Below are 15,420 nucleotides of genomic sequence, written 5' to 3'. Positions count from 1 at the left end.
TTTTAAGCTCTGAGCAAGGCCTGAGTGTTTGACCCCCATCTTAAAAGTATGCACTTTACCAGCCCACTTGACAATGTGATTCTTACATTCTCATCCCTGGATGTGGTTGTACAAGAGCATTTCAGCCTGGTGGCAAAGTGATGTGACAAACCCCCTGTAGTCCCACAACACCAATAGCCCATCCAATAGTCCCTTTACCATCAGCACCACTTGGAGCGTTTTATAGAATATTCCTGTTTACTCTTTGTGCGGTGTTCAATTGTTGATAAATGACAACAGTGAAATTTGAGTGTACTCGGTCTCTATTCCCAGTCGAGCCAAACTGCTGAGGCAGTAGAGTCATTGTTTTTATTAAGTTCAGACAATCATAACGTCGAGGACCGAGAGTCTGGTTTGAAATTGGGCCATTATTGTCCCCTGCAGAGAAATTGGGGAATGGTCTGTCTATATGTCCATCATCACACACGCTGTTTGGAACACTACTGATCAGATGCCTTAAAGTTTAAGGAACTATACCAGAGTTTTTGCAAGTTGTAGAATAAAAAGCTGCTACTATTCACCACTGCAGGCCATTTAAAATACAGAACCATACACAATGTTTTACATGTATTTTTCCCACCACTAGTTTCGGTTCATTTCAGTGCAGTATGACAAATTTCTGAGATATAAAACCTGCTTGGTGTGATCCATCACAGTCAAAATCATGTCTACTTGTTTGGTAATGCACTGCAGACTTTTCAAACCAACCTTTGCTGTTAAGTGGATCATCATACTACTAGAACATGTCTTCATGTAGATAAAAGCAGACATGATATGACAAATTAGCCAGCTCTAAAAAAGTTTCAAAACTCTGCTAGTTGTTTTTCCTTTTTTTTAATTATCCAAAAGCTGCCGGGCAAATACGTAACCGAATGATAATGTTATTTCTTCATGCTGGGATTTGTAAAGCGGAGCTGACTGCCTCAAAGGGACCACAAAAAAGCGTTAAATGTAATGTAAATGTAAATGTTAAATTGTCTGCAATGAAGTGACATATTTTCTACTTACTGCCCTGCACATATTTCAACACTTGCACGTGCATTCACTTTCCAGCTTATGGCAGGGAGTGAATCTTTAGCAGCAGTCCTCTTTTAAAATCAGTGTTAAGTAGGGATAGAGCGATTATCGGCCCTGGACGATTATTGGGCCGTTTTTTGGCTGTTTGCAGATTATCCGTATCAGCGTTTTTATTTGCCCGATAACCGATAAAGTTAGTTAATTAAAGAGTGCGCTACTTTGGCTCCGCTACAGCTCTGTGTCTGACCCTCTGCTTCGGTTTCAGTCTGACTTAATGTCCCGCCCACAACACTGTCTGAATATCTGTGTATTATGTTGAAAGTTTCTAATTCATTAAATAATTGATTGGAGTTTGTAACATTCCAAAATCTTAATTTTGACTTAAAGATTTTAATTTTCACTCAAATATCGGTTTCATTAACTACTAATAATGGGTATCGGCCTTGAAAAACCAGTATCGGTCGATCCCTAGTGTTAATAAATTGTTGTGTGTCTGTAGGTGCTGGGCCCTGGCTTTGTTCGGAGGGAACAGCGAAACTGGTTTTGACCAAAACTCCACCTACTCTATCTTCTCCATCTCCATCACTCTCACTGATGAAGGTTTCCACAACTTCTACGAGGTAAAGAAAATCCCACTCTTCGTCTCTTTATTATCCTTTCGTCCTCTCGATACATGGAAACACTGGGACGACTCGAACCTGAAAAGAGGAGGTCGGGTAAAAACAACTTGATAACTGCTGTATAAATGCTGCCACAGCCTTGAGGATGCTATGTACTGTGATCAAGAGCTCTTCATCTTTCATTCAGAGAGGGTGAACCCGGAGTCGTCTGGGTCAGAGTGCGCTAGTTTTCTGAATAATTTTTCCGGAGCACCTTAAAGGAGTGGTTTTGATTCTCTTTCTTCCTAATAGTCGGATTAGAAGATTGATACCACTCACGTGTCTTTACAATTACAGTTGTATTTAGTCTGTGACATGCACCCATTGCATCCATAACCATTATGAGATGCTTTTGTAACTGTATTCTCTCCTCAGACAAACAGATTATTGACTGTTGTTCAAAGTTAATAATTGGTACATTTACATTTTTTAATCTGCAAACGGGGAATAAAGGTGAAAAAAAATTACTTTTTATTTAGTATTCAAATGAAGACTAGCTTGTTCTAATGACTAATGTAATAATCATGTGAAAATTGGCAGCCTTGTTCTGGTTTTTCAAACTTAACAGCACGTTTCACTTAACCTCAGTCATCAAAGGCAAAAAAGAGGAATTTCACCATAATTGTACCAACAAAATGAACATGGTGATGATTCGTTAAAGCTGAAGGACTTCTGACATCTAATTTCTGTGTGTCTGTGGTCTTTCACAGGTGACTCACCTGGTGTTCCAGTACCTGAAGATGCTGCAGACACTCGGACCACAGCAAAGGCACTGTGACTCACACACACAGTCTCAGACAGTCTCAGACAGTCTCACACAGTCTCACACAGTCTCAGACAGTCTCACACAGTCTCAGACAGTCTCAGACAGTCTCACACAGTCTCAGACAGTCTCAGACAGTCTCACACAGTCTCAGTCTCACACATTCTCACACAGTAAGTCTCACACATTCTCACATAGTCTCACACATTCTCACACAGTCTCACACAGTCTCTCACAGTCTCACACAGTCTCACAAAACAACACAACAGAGACATACTTGTACAGAACAGAACTTTGATATTCTGGCTTGTTAGTACATTGTATTGTAGTTAATATTGCATTATATCGGACAGGTTTATGTGCTGGGTGTGCTTGGTTGTTTGCTTGCTCATTTATACATTTATAGCTTTATTATTTTTGTTTTTTGTTATGTTCCTCACTTAGTCTGTGTTAAGGAAGATTGATGTTGTGACATGTGAGCTTCTGACTGGGATGCATAAAAGTAATAGGTCTGTTCATTCATTCAGAATATATGAAGAGATTCAGAAGATTGAAGCCAACGAGTTTCACTATCAGGAGCAGGTAAGAATCCAAATATTCATATGCTGCTGTATTTGATGCAATGATGTGTTGTTTTTTTTTGTCATTTTTGTACCAATGAGAACGATTTCATCTTTGTCAGATTGACCCTATAGAGTACGCCGAGGACATTTGTGAAAACATGCAGCTGTTCCCTAAAGAAGACTTCCTAACAGGAGATCAGTTGATGTTTGAGTTTGACCCAGAAGTAAGTAGTTCAGTAGTTTGGGGAGTAAACCACTTCAGGGTTTTATTCTAAAATCCTATATTTCCTTTGTGTAGATGAAGATGTTAATGAAGCAGGTCACTCAAACCTGGAAAAATATAGTGATTTTTTATGTCCGTTATGTTAATGATTTTATAGCTAATACATTAATAGGCCAGAAATACTGTATATAGTTGTTGGTGTTGTTTTTGTTTGGCGGGTATTATTTTGCATGATACGTTAGTCTAATTGTGGCTTCTGTAATAACAGTATAATTCAATGCTCTGCTTCATATTGTGATTGACAGCTAAATAGTTTTCACATAAACAAGTCATTTAAAACGAAGGGAAAAACCAACTTTACTCTCTTTGCTGAAAAGGTGTGTGTGTGTGTGTGTGTGTGTGTGTGTGTGTGTGTGTGTGTGTGTGTGTGTGTGTGTGTGTGTGTGTGTGTGTGTGTGTGTGTGTGTGTGTGTGTGTGTGTGTGTGTGTGTGTGTGTGTGTAGGTGATCAATGGAGCTTTGTCCCTCCTCACCCCTGAGAAAGCCAACCTGATGCTGTTGTCACCAGAACATGAGGGCCAGTGTCCCCTCAGGGAGAAGTGGTTTGGCACACAATACAGCGTGGAGGGTGTGTTTCTGTGTTTGTTTCTGTAACAGCTCCCTCCCACAATGTAGGCATTCAGTGGATACGTTGTCTTTTCCCCCTTGTGTGGTGATATTCAGGCTGATAAAATGCAGAAATGCCAGCATTTGTCTCTGTCTTTTAGATGGTGAGCAATAGTGTTGGAACAGCATTTAAATATTTGTTTCTTTTACAAAAACAAATATTACATTTTAGTTGGAATAACCTCTTTAGGTTACTCAATTCCAAACATGAATCTAAACTGCCAATGTCTTTCTTGTGTGCTAATAGATGTTTTCCCTTCACACAGACACCCAGCAGGAATGGATGGAGCGGTGGACCGGAAACTTGGAGCCCAACAGTGAGCTCACCCTTCCTGCTGAAAACAAGTTCATCGGTGGGTAATCTTTATAAACAGATATCTGCATATGAATGCAGAATCTGTAAGAAACGGGAAAGGATTTTGGTATTGTTTGTAATCTGAGTGGTATTGACCAATCACGTTTGAGCGGGCTTTGGTTGCATGCAAGGAAACCGTCTGTGTCGAGAGCAAAAGAGGCAGAACATATTGGCCGAAATGCAATCTCGCAACCCATTGGCTATTGTCTGACAGTGATTTAGATTTGTATTGGCTTTTTTATTCATTCATCCGCATTCATGCAGATATATGTTTATAGAGACGTCGTCTCTCAACTCCAACTCCATTCTCGTCTCGAAGTTGTTAGTCTTGGCCCGGAGATCGGCTGCCTACACTGGATACTGGAAATCCCTAAATATTGACCTTTGCCCTCAGAGGCAAAATCGTCAGCAGACTGATAGCCGGTGGGTTCCGAGATTGAATAAACTTTGTGCATTACAGGCAATATGGTGGGTTGTTGTGGCCCAAAACAGCTGCAAGTATCTGGAAAATGGCCAGTAAGATGATCATAAACAAGACTTGTTCTTTCAGTTTGTACTTCTGCTCTCCATTCATCAATTCAACAAATACAGTAATCACAGATATTGACCAAACTTGGAGGAACTTTGCATTTTGGTCAATGTATTCTGTCACTGTGACCTCGCTGGTCCTCCTGTAATTTATGTCCCGTCTGGAGAAACACTTTGCATTTTAATGGTCAAGATTTTAACTTAAACAGGCACCTCTGGTCTAATTTTGACCAAACCTTTGAGGGATTATGCATTTTGGCATTGTGCTGTGTTTATACATTTAGGAAGGCCACAGCAACATATTGACAATTCTGATAAAATGTGGAGAAATAATACGTCTTAACTTATTGGCCCAAGGGTAACTGAATCATTTATTGGGGGAATGGACATGTTTTACAGTTTTGACAATCGCTGCATGTTTATCTCAGACTGGACATATTGATTTGTTGAAACTCGCACATTATTTATGAGATTGCACCAAGGAGAATTATGATGTCTTATTGTTTATGTGCATTTGTTCAGCCACTGACTTCACCCTGAAGCCGTCTGACTGCCCAGACACTGAGTTTCCTGTCCGGATAGCCGAAAGCGACAGGGGCTGCCTGTGGTACAAGAAGGACAACAAATTCAAAATCCCTAAAGGTGAAATGTGTATGTGTGAGCGTGTGTGTGCCTGTACTGTGTGCCTCATTTAGCATGCAAGATGTTTCCACCAAGGCTCTTGCTGTCATTAAAAAGGTGTTGACACTCGTTTGTCCTTTTTCCTGCTGCAGCCTACATCAGATTCCACCTAATCTCTCCTGTAATCCAGCAATCTGCTAAGAAGTAAGTTCAGGCTCAAATATGGCCTCGTGAAAATAGTGTTTGGTTTGTTGCTGTCACACTAATTAACATCTCTTTTTTTTTTTTCTGCCATCCCCTGTTACTCTCTCTCTGCTCCTACAATTACATTCCCTTGCCCTTTTCATCACTTCAATCCTTTTGTTTTTACTTCCGTCTCCCCTCGGTCCTTCCCTGCTTATTTTTCTTCTATTACCTTGCTTTTATCCTTTCCCTTTCCTTCCTCCATCCCTACTCCTCACTCTTTTGTTGCCTGTCTCGATTCTTTCTCTTCATCCCGCCTCTTTCCCTGCATCTCACCCTTCTCACCTACTTTCCTCTACCTTCCTCTGCTTTATTTCGCTTTCATCCTTTCTTGTCTTTTCACCCTTCTCCTTATTCTCTCTCTCTCTCTCTCTCTCTCTCTCTCTCTCTCTCTCTCTCTCTCTCTCTCTCTCTCTCTCTCTATCCTTACCCCTGTCCTCCCTCCCTCCAGTGTGGTCTTGTTTGACCTGCTGGTCAACATCCTATGCCACAACCTTGCCGAGCCGGCCTACGAGGCTGAGGTGGCCCAGCTGGAGTATAAACTGGTGGCCGGTGAACACGGCCTGGTCATAAAGGTTAAAGGATTCAACCACAAGCTGCCTGTGAGTCAATGCATCTGGAGAAAGAGCGCGCACACACACAAACCGATATAGATACGATTACATGCATAAAACCTGGGAATAGTGTACGGCTTAGTTGTACATTATGCAATAAATATACTATTTCACAGTAGTACATATCTTTATTGTGCACTAGATAACTCCATATACTTTAAGATGAATCATTATTTTGTCATATGCTCCCTAGCCCATAAAATCTAGACTTTTCTTTCTGTGTAATTGTTGGCTGCATGTATATAACTTATTTTAGACTATAATGAATATTTGATACCACTTTCTAATAAAGCATTATTTACCTTAGTCTGTAAGTGGTAAATTACATCTTTATCAATGGTAATGAATCATTAATTTAAGCTTTACAGGTCAGCATAATGGACATAGACAATCATAATTTGCCTTTAATAAGAAAAGACTAGGCATTTTTGGGTGGAGGATTTTCTCCCTCTGATATTTGTCACATCTTGCCACCAAATACTTGGTCTTATTATTGGCTTTATAGTGATCAATAAACCATTAAAGAAATGGTTCCACATTTTTAGAAATACACTTGACTTTCTTGCTGAGAGTTATATTAGAAGATTGATACCACTCTCATTTCTGATCAATCTTCTCTTTTTAAATCTTGGCAAGAAAGCAAATAAGTGTATTTCCAAAAATGTCGGAACTATTCCTTGAAACCGCTTTTAAACACGGTCAGCATGCCCACACAGATGTGCTTGTGTGGTTTTCATCCATGTTAATCATAATCATCTTGCCTGCCTGTCTGTCTTTCTGTCCATATCTCTCTTCAGCTGCTGTTCCACCTGATCATTGACCACCTGGCTGATTTCTCTGCCTCCCCTGATGTCTTCAGCATGTTCGCAGAGCAGCTCAAGAAAACCTACTTCAACATCCTCATTAAACCTGAGAAACTCGGCAAGTGAGTTGTTTACCTCCTGTCTCCAGACATTTCCAGCTTACTTTCTGGTTTATCTTGAAGTCTATGATGCCTTCTAGTGGTGGAAATGTGTGACGGCCGTGAATAGAAAAACAACTCCTGCTCTTGTTGTCCTGTTTTTCTCTCTCTCTCTCTCTCTCTCTCTCTCTCTCTCTCCCCCTCTCTTTCTCTCTCTCCCCCTCTCTCTCTCTCTCAGGGATGTGCGTTTGCTGATCTTGGAGCACTCTCGCTGGTCCATGGTGGAGAAGTATCAGGCTCTGACAGCCGGTCTGACCAGCAATGAGCTGATGGACTTCAGCCGCAATTTAAAGGCCGAGCTGTACGCAGAGGGACTGGTGCAAGGCAACTTCAACAGCGCTGTGAGTAGATGGCAGAAAAGTACATTGATTAACAATAGGATTAGCTGATTAGCTAATGAATCAGTTAATGTTCATGCCTGCACTTACATCAATTGATTCTGAGTGTACTTGACATTTATCTCATGTTTTGCTGATTTCCTCTCCTCACTCTTTTATCTCTACCCATTCATTATCCTTTTATTGTCTGTTCTCCACAGGAGTCAGAGCAGTTCCTGCAGTATGTCACAGAGTAAGTCAGCTATTACACTGAATGCACTCCCTAATGAGAACACCAATACTATACAATCAAATGGATTTGTTTTCCGCCATACACAGTAATTTGCATTCGCTCCACTTGTTCACTCCATGATTCCCCTTTCACCTTCTCTTCTCACTTGTGCTTTTTCCATTCTTCTTTATTCCTCTTCTTCTCACCTCCTTACCTATGTTGTCCTCTCTGTCACCTTTCCTTCATCCTCCCTTCCTCTCGTTTTGTCTGGCAGAAAGTTGCAGTTTTCCAAGCTGCCAGCAGAGGTGCCGGTGATTTTCAGAGTGGTGGAGCTCCCTCTGAAGCACCACATCTGTAAGGTCAAATCACTCAATAAGGGAGACGCCAACTCTGAGGTCACTGTTTACTACCAGGTACAAGCACATCTGCGGTGTCAAATCGTTCATATCGTTCACATTTTGACTTAAACATATTCCAAGATAGCGTAGCTAATTTTATGCACTTTTTTATTTCTCTCTTTTTTTTATCTAGTCTGGCCTCAAGCTCTTGAGGGAACACACACTGATGGAACTGTTGGTGGTGCGTTTATTTCTTTTATTGCCCATTCATTGTGCCATTCCTCCATGCTTGACTGATTTGTAGCTGTTATTGTTGTCTTTCAGATGCACATGGAGGAACCCTGCTTTGATTTCCTCCGGACCAAAGAGACTCTTGGGTGAGTGTAGTTGTGTTTTCAATTAAATGTTTGCTTTAAAAAAAAAAAAAAAAAGGAAATGTATGACATTTTAGGAAAAATATAAAATGAATCAGTATTTAAGCTTGTACTTTTACATTTATCCGCAGTTCAAATTTTCTCTTCTGTTAGTTACTACATTTAAATTTCCAATTTCCTGCTTTCCAGACTTCTTGTTGTTATTATAGTGTGAAAAGTAGAGAAAGCCAGGACAAGTGGGACACGTAACGCACTTTCTCATCAAGTTATTTTGATCCGTCTCTGTTTATGTGCTTGTCAACTTCTCTCATCCTAGCTGTGCTCTTTCATGTCCCCCTCTGCAGGTACCATGTCTACCCCACCTGCAGAAACACCTCAGGCGTTCTGGGTTTCTCTGTCACCGTGGAAACACAGGCTACAAAGTTCAAGTGAGTCTGCAGCACAATCGTAACCTTTCATTTGCTCAAAAAGAGATACAATTTATCTTAACCGCTTTCCCCAAAACCAAGGTATAATTTATCTTACTGTTCACCCAAACCCAAGCTACACTTTATCTATTCGGCCCTGGAAAGAGAGAAGCGGGTGGAACTGATAAATGACTAAGGAATCAAATACACCCCATAGCCTGAAATATATGTCTTACCTCTCATGACCTTTTTTCTCACAGTACCGAGCTGGTGGAGTTAAAGATTGAAGAGTTTTTGGCTTCATTTGGGGAGATGCTCAATTCGCTGACTAAAGAGGCCTTTAATACTCAGGTCTGTGTGTGTATTACTTTGTGTATCTGTGAGTTTCCTGCATTGTTATACAGAAGCAGAAAAGTTAAAGCAAACGAAACAAAAAGTTTTACAAATGTCAACGGTTTCTTTTCAAGTTACTTTGGTGGATAACTAACACATTTCCTAACCATGTAAGACCCAGCTGCACAGTCAGATCTGCCGTTGCACTTCAAGTGTGTGTGTGTGTGTGTGTGTGTGTGTGTGTGTGTGTGTGTGTGTGTGTGTGTGTGTGTGTGTGTGTGTGTGTGTGTGTGTGTGTGTGTGTGTGTGTGTGTGTGTGTGTGTGTGTGTGTGTGTGTGTGTTTTACAGGTGACTGCTTTAGTGAAGCTGAAGGAGTGTGAGGACACACACCTCGGGGAGGAGGTGGATCGGAACTGGGCCGAGGTGCTTACACAGCAGTTTGTATTTGACAGGCTCAACAGAGAGGTGAGGACAACATACGCACATCTTCAGACAAATAAATGCAAATGCTTTTGGGGATCATGTATTAACTCTTAAATCATTTAATTACTTCCAATCCTAACCTTAATCTTTACCACTGACCCCAACCACATTGAAGTGAACAAAAACTGCATTCTCTGGCAACTGAATCCATTAGTAGTTGGTCATATCTGACTTGCTCTTTACAACTTGCCCCAAACTTTGTCATATCATTTTGTACTCTTGTGTCTTTTACGCGCCTGGCGAGATGTCCCTCCCCATTCCGCTATGTCCTCCATCTGTTCTGTAAGGTCCCAGTTGCTGCATTCTGGGCTTAGCGCTGCCCAGGATGGTTGTGATTGATTTAAAGAAATACTAACTAGCCAGGATGTTTTTTCCTCTATCCCAGAATAGATAAGCGGTATAGCCAGAACACACTCCAGTGCTGACACAGCGCTGTGGAGAGAAGTTTGGCAATGCGAGACTATATCATATCAACACACAAAACAAACCTGAATCACAGTTCCAAGTGCTGTAAAAATTGGTTGTACATACCACCTTCCTGACAACATTTTATGCCAAATCGTACTCCTAATATTGCCAGATTAAGTATGCTAACTCGCCATTAATTACATTTTTTCCACTAGGGGGCAAAAGAACACATACACAACATTAATATGTTTTCAATATGTACTGACAATGTGGTAGTTAACAACTGCTAATTTACACACATGCAGTAGACACAAAGCAGCGTTGCCATCCCACCTTATGAATGTAAATCCAATATTTACTCTCCCTCTAACTGTGGTTTGGTCTCGCCCAACTCACTGAGGGAAATATCTGGCTCTTTATCTGCTAGATGCTCGATTTTCTCCACCAGCTACAAATTCTGTCCATCGACCATTTGCTGCTGCACAGTGGGTTTATCTGAGATTTTTTTTTAGCTGAAAACTGCTGCCTGCTGCTGCAATCTGGTTTGATAAAAGTAGTGGGATTGAACCATCCACCAAATGAGCAATTAAACCAAACCAATCATCTAAAAGAACTGAAGGGCACGTGTCAGTCAGCCCTCCCAGTATTCTTACCATCTGTGCTTTTGTGTGTTTAGATCGAGGCTCTGAAGCAGATGACCAGGGCTGAGCTGGTCTCCTGGTTCAAAGAACATCGAGGACAGAACAGCCGCAAACTCAGCGTGCATGTAAGCAGGCCCTTTTATGTTCGTACGAGAGCATGTTTTACAGAGAAAGAGAAGTGTTTTTTTTTTTTTTTTTACCTTTACTTTCGTGTGCATGCAGCAACGCATTAAATGTATCCCTGTCTCTTAAAGGTGGTGGGATTTGGTCCTGAAGAGAATGATGAGGATGGTAAGAAACAAGAAGGAGAAGAGGGCAAAGCGGAGGATATAAGTGGCTCTACCTATGGCGAAGTGTCTAAGCTCACCTTCCTTTCTGCCTCACCCAAGATGGCGGGTGCCGTAGCCATAATGGACATCCCTGCTTTCACTGAAGGCCTGCCCCTCTTCCCTTACCACAAGATACTGGAATAAACTCAGACTGCGAGACAGACAGATGGCGGTGCTTTGCCTCTCACTGAGCCACGTTCAGGGACTCTGCCTCATTAGAGATGCAAGCACTTAATATGTGGAGGTGAAGGAAGGTTGAAACGCTTTGGCTCCTCTCTGGACCTGGATTCTGCCTTTTGGGCCCAGCTGTAGTTTTTACCCACACTGCATGCAAAGGCAAAAAGCCTGAAAGTGATGATAGAGTTCTTTTAACTAAGTGATAATCTATTCTGCTTTCTCGTACTCAATTATTTTATATCCTTAGACATCGGGAGTGTGGGAGCGCTCTATCTATTTCTCGATCCCACACTGACTGAAAATCTACTGAATCCAATTTTAATTTCTTTGCTTATCTGAGCTCTGCTGCTATTACAGCCCCAAACTAAGTTTAGTACCATTTTTTTTTTTAAAGTCAACTGTGAAAACTGCAGAAATGCTGAGTCAATTGAACTCCAGATGTGTGTATTTGAGTGATTGTGTGCTGGATTTCAACCTGTGCACTACTCTTATTAGCTGACCTGGATCATGCCATGGTATGAGACTGCAAAGAGAATAAATTAATGATTGACGAGTGTGCTGACTACAGAAAACACACTTGAAATCTATTCAGGAGAAAAAGTACACTCAAACGTGTGAAATGTTAACCATTTTTCTCATACTAAAGGTGGTAGAAATTTACACTGTTTTGGTGTTTTGTACATTTGTCTTCTCGAATCTTCTGCTCACAAGACACCTGCAATTTTCATACAAATACAATTCACATTAATCAACACAAAACCACAGATGAAGAGTCTATCTAGAATGGTGTGACAGACAGCAAGCCATGGAGCAAGCACATCATTCTAAAGTCAGAAGTGTTTGGGTGATGGTGACTCAGGCTGTTTAATTGACACAGGTTTAATCTACGTGTAAATCGTACACTACTCACATACTCTTGACCTTCTTATCCCTGAGGAAAAGGTTGTTGCAAGCGATATTGTGTTGGGCTTGTGGCTGGTGACACTGCTCTCTTGAATGTAATTAAAAACTAATCCGGAGCCCAGCACAGCAGAGCGTGTTAACAGAATTGACTAAAATACCCACAGGGAGCCTCATACTGTAACAAAGTCTTCACCTCACATATAATGATAACTGTGCTACCTGTACGACGGGTAGAAACCATTCATGTATCAGGCCTTTACAAATGACCTCACAAATTTGTGCACAGTGGGATTAAATCATGGATGTATTTTAAGAATTAGGATTAATTGAGGAAAAAAGAGGGCAACATTTTAATCACACTTGGCTAAAATATTGTCAGCAGCGTCAATATTTCCTTTAAACCTGCAACATTTTTTTCTTTTTTTTTGGGGGGGGGGGTGGGGCTTCTAGCCCTGCACCTGACTGTAGGGAATTATTTTAGGTTAATAATGCACAGTAAAATAAATAAAAAGAACTTGACTTTTAATGTGCTATTCGGCATTAAACAATACAAAATTAAGTGTTAAATGTGTTAGTTATCCACCAACATTTAAGGGAGCCTAGCTAAAAAGAAGTAAAGATCTACCTGTGGAATAGATGGTGTTTCTCCTTAATGATACAATGTGGAATTCACTTGACAAGTTCTGGGTATATGGTAGCAATGTGCAGTACTGTACAGTCCCACAGAGCTTTCTTGGTGATGGCAAACCGATTAAATGAGCTTTCAGTTTATGTGATGTGAGCTCTGCCTTCCTGGTCAATCAGCTGCCGTAATCTCCTCTGTGGAGAATAGTTGATATTAAGGATAGGACTCTCGGCCTATAGTACACCGAGCCATGATTAGGTAAAGATACTGCAGCTTTGATAGACAAAATGAATTCTGCGAATATGAAGGAATAAAGACCCATTTTAGCTTTAGGGAAAGCTTCGGTCCTCCTTGCAGTGCCTGTACGCTGATATGTGTGTAATATGATCCTAAAAACATCCTTAAGGAGGAAAAGTTCTTGCTGTTCTGTGGTACTTTGAAAGCTGAAGAAGTTGTTGTCACACTCTGCTCTCCATGATTTACCATAAAGGTTTAGTGATGTTTCAATCTGGTGAGCTCAGGGGCCATAGAAGGCACTCAGCGGTTTTGGTTTTGAAGTATTTTTGAAGACTATTTGGCCTTTTGAAAGAGTTGTGACTGTTAAACACTTTTAAACCTGCCACTATTTGGCACTCGCATCTTCAATTTAGTTACTTCAGAGTTCAAGCCTTTTTTATGGGATGTATTCTTCTTCTGGACAGGTGCTGCTTGTAAGAAAGGGTTTATTGAGAAATAAATCAGCTTGTGTTTAGACTAGTATAACAAGATTTACTGTAGCTATATTCTCTTTGTCGCCGTGCCTCACTGGATTGCAGAAGACAATTTTGCCTGTCGCTGGCGATAAAATATTTCATTGTTCAAAGTAGCTTGCAGTGAGACATTTTGACCACCTTCTCTTTTCAAAAATACTTCCACATCCAGCTTTTTAGTAAATGGGTTTCCTTTATAAAACTGGAGCCACGAATAATGTATTATTTGCACATTACATTTTATTGCAATTTCTGCGTTTACAAAGTAACAAGTTGGCCATGCTAGCGGCTCTGTGAGGCTGTACTCAGGTACTGCAGTGATGTAAACAAAAGGCTCCAGTCAGTATGCTAACATGCTCACAATCACAATAATAACATGCTGACGTTTACTATTGGTAGCTGGTCTTATTACGTAAGGGATAATGTCTTATTACGTAAGGGATAATGTAGGCTGATTCAAGACCCCTCCGCTTCGCGTCGGGGTCCTGATCACCCTGTCGGGGTTGTATTCGCTATAACAACCGCCTCGCTCTACTTTATCCCGCTTATTACATGGCTACTTACAAAATAAATCAATAATTTGACTAATAACTTGACAAAATATTGATTTAAATTGAAGTTTTTTGATTTAAATACGATTGTATTGCTTCCACTAGAGAAAATAGTCCGTTCCGTCTCTACGGTTGGAATCCTGCGTCCATAGCAACGTAAAAACTCTGTAATGCAATCCTTCGTCTATTAACTACTCAACACCACCTTATATTTTATGGGGTGCTGCCGTGGTGCACAAATGACCCAGCTGCTGTTTTAATCACTGCAGGAATTGACACATTAGCTGATGCGTTGTAGTGAGCTAGCGGGCTATCGGCTGCTCTAATTTACATTAAACTGAACATTTCTCCGTGAACCATCACCTTATCGTGGTGGAGAGGTTTGTGTGTCTCTGTGAACCTGAGGGCTGTGTTGTCTGGAGCTTTATGCTCCTGGTAGGGTCTCCCAAGGCAAAGTGGTCTCAGGTGAGGGGCCAGACAAAGAATGGTTCAAAAACCCTATGGAAAAACAAGGTAGAGATGGAGTGACCCTGCCCGGAGGAAGCCCGGGGCCCCTGTCTGGAGCCAGGCCCAGACGGCGGGCTCGTCGGCGAGCGCCTGGTGGCCGGGTTTGCCACGGGCCCACCACCTGTGGTAGGAACCGCTGGGGTCGGGTGCGCTACCACCTGTGGGAGGAACCGCTGGGGTCGGGTGCGCTGTCACATGGGTGGCAGTGAAGGTCAGGGGCCTCGACGGACCAGACCCGGGCAGCAGACGCTGGCTCTGGGGACATGGAACGTCACCTCTCTGTGGGGGAAGGAGCCGGAACTGGTGCGGGAGGTGGGCGCTACCGGTTAGATCTGGTGGGGCTTACCCCCCCGGCTCTCGGTTCTGGAACCGTAATCCTGGATAGGGGTTGGACTCTTTTCTTCTCCAGAGTTGCCCAGGGTGTGGGCCCGGGCGGGTGTGGGGACCCGGGCTGGCGCCGCCACGTTGGGAGGGTGGACGCCTCCCTGCGGGTTGTGGGGGAAAACTGACTGTTGTTTGTGCATATGCACCAAACAGGAGTTCGGAGTATTCGGCCTTCTGGAGACCTTGAGTGGAGTCCTGCATGGGGCGCCAGTGGGGGACTCCATTATTCTGCTGGGGGACTTCAACGCACACATGGGCAATGATGGAGACACCTGGAGAGGCGTGATTGGGAGGAACGGCCTCCCTGATCTAAACAAGAGTGGTTGTTTGTTGTTGGACTTCTGTGCTAGTCATGGATTGTCTATAACGAACACCATGTTCGAACATAGGGATGTTCAAAAGTGTACCTG

The 15,420-nt window shown here is 42.0% G+C and overlaps 1 protein-coding gene across 2 annotated transcripts in view; it reads left to right on the top strand.

Moving 5' to 3' along the window:
* Window positions 1-11,951, top strand: part of LOC114546866 (nardilysin) — a 22,993-nt gene extending 11,042 nt beyond the window's left edge. For both annotated transcript variants that reach the window (XM_028565986.1, XM_028565987.1), the window contains exons 13-32: window positions 1,556-1,676; window positions 2,426-2,484; window positions 3,006-3,060; window positions 3,161-3,265; window positions 3,768-3,891; window positions 4,196-4,282; window positions 5,335-5,454; window positions 5,586-5,637; window positions 6,128-6,278; window positions 7,088-7,215; window positions 7,430-7,592; window positions 7,790-7,821; window positions 8,075-8,213; window positions 8,332-8,379; window positions 8,463-8,515; window positions 8,857-8,940; window positions 9,180-9,270; window positions 9,602-9,718; window positions 10,821-10,910; window positions 11,040-11,951. In XM_028565986.1, coding sequence (XP_028421787.1) covers window positions 1,556-1,676; window positions 2,426-2,484; window positions 3,006-3,060; window positions 3,161-3,265; window positions 3,768-3,891; window positions 4,196-4,282; window positions 5,335-5,454; window positions 5,586-5,637; window positions 6,128-6,278; window positions 7,088-7,215; window positions 7,430-7,592; window positions 7,790-7,821; window positions 8,075-8,213; window positions 8,332-8,379; window positions 8,463-8,515; window positions 8,857-8,940; window positions 9,180-9,270; window positions 9,602-9,718; window positions 10,821-10,910; window positions 11,040-11,258 — 2,038 coding nt within the window. In that variant the 3' untranslated portion in view covers window positions 11,259-11,951. The remainder of the gene's footprint in view (window positions 1-1,555; window positions 1,677-2,425; window positions 2,485-3,005; window positions 3,061-3,160; window positions 3,266-3,767; window positions 3,892-4,195; window positions 4,283-5,334; window positions 5,455-5,585; window positions 5,638-6,127; window positions 6,279-7,087; window positions 7,216-7,429; window positions 7,593-7,789; window positions 7,822-8,074; window positions 8,214-8,331; window positions 8,380-8,462; window positions 8,516-8,856; window positions 8,941-9,179; window positions 9,271-9,601; window positions 9,719-10,820; window positions 10,911-11,039) is intronic.
* The last annotated feature ends 3,469 nt before the right edge of the window (window positions 11,952-15,420 follow it).

The sequence above is a fragment of the Perca flavescens genome, chromosome 20 (assembly GCF_004354835.1).
Source record: "Perca flavescens isolate YP-PL-M2 chromosome 20, PFLA_1.0, whole genome shotgun sequence".
In the NCBI taxonomy this organism is placed as follows: domain Eukaryota; kingdom Metazoa; phylum Chordata; class Actinopteri; order Perciformes; family Percidae; genus Perca; species Perca flavescens.
The sequence above is the reverse complement of the archived record's forward strand: the minus strand, read 5'-3'. Positions and strand labels throughout refer to the sequence as shown.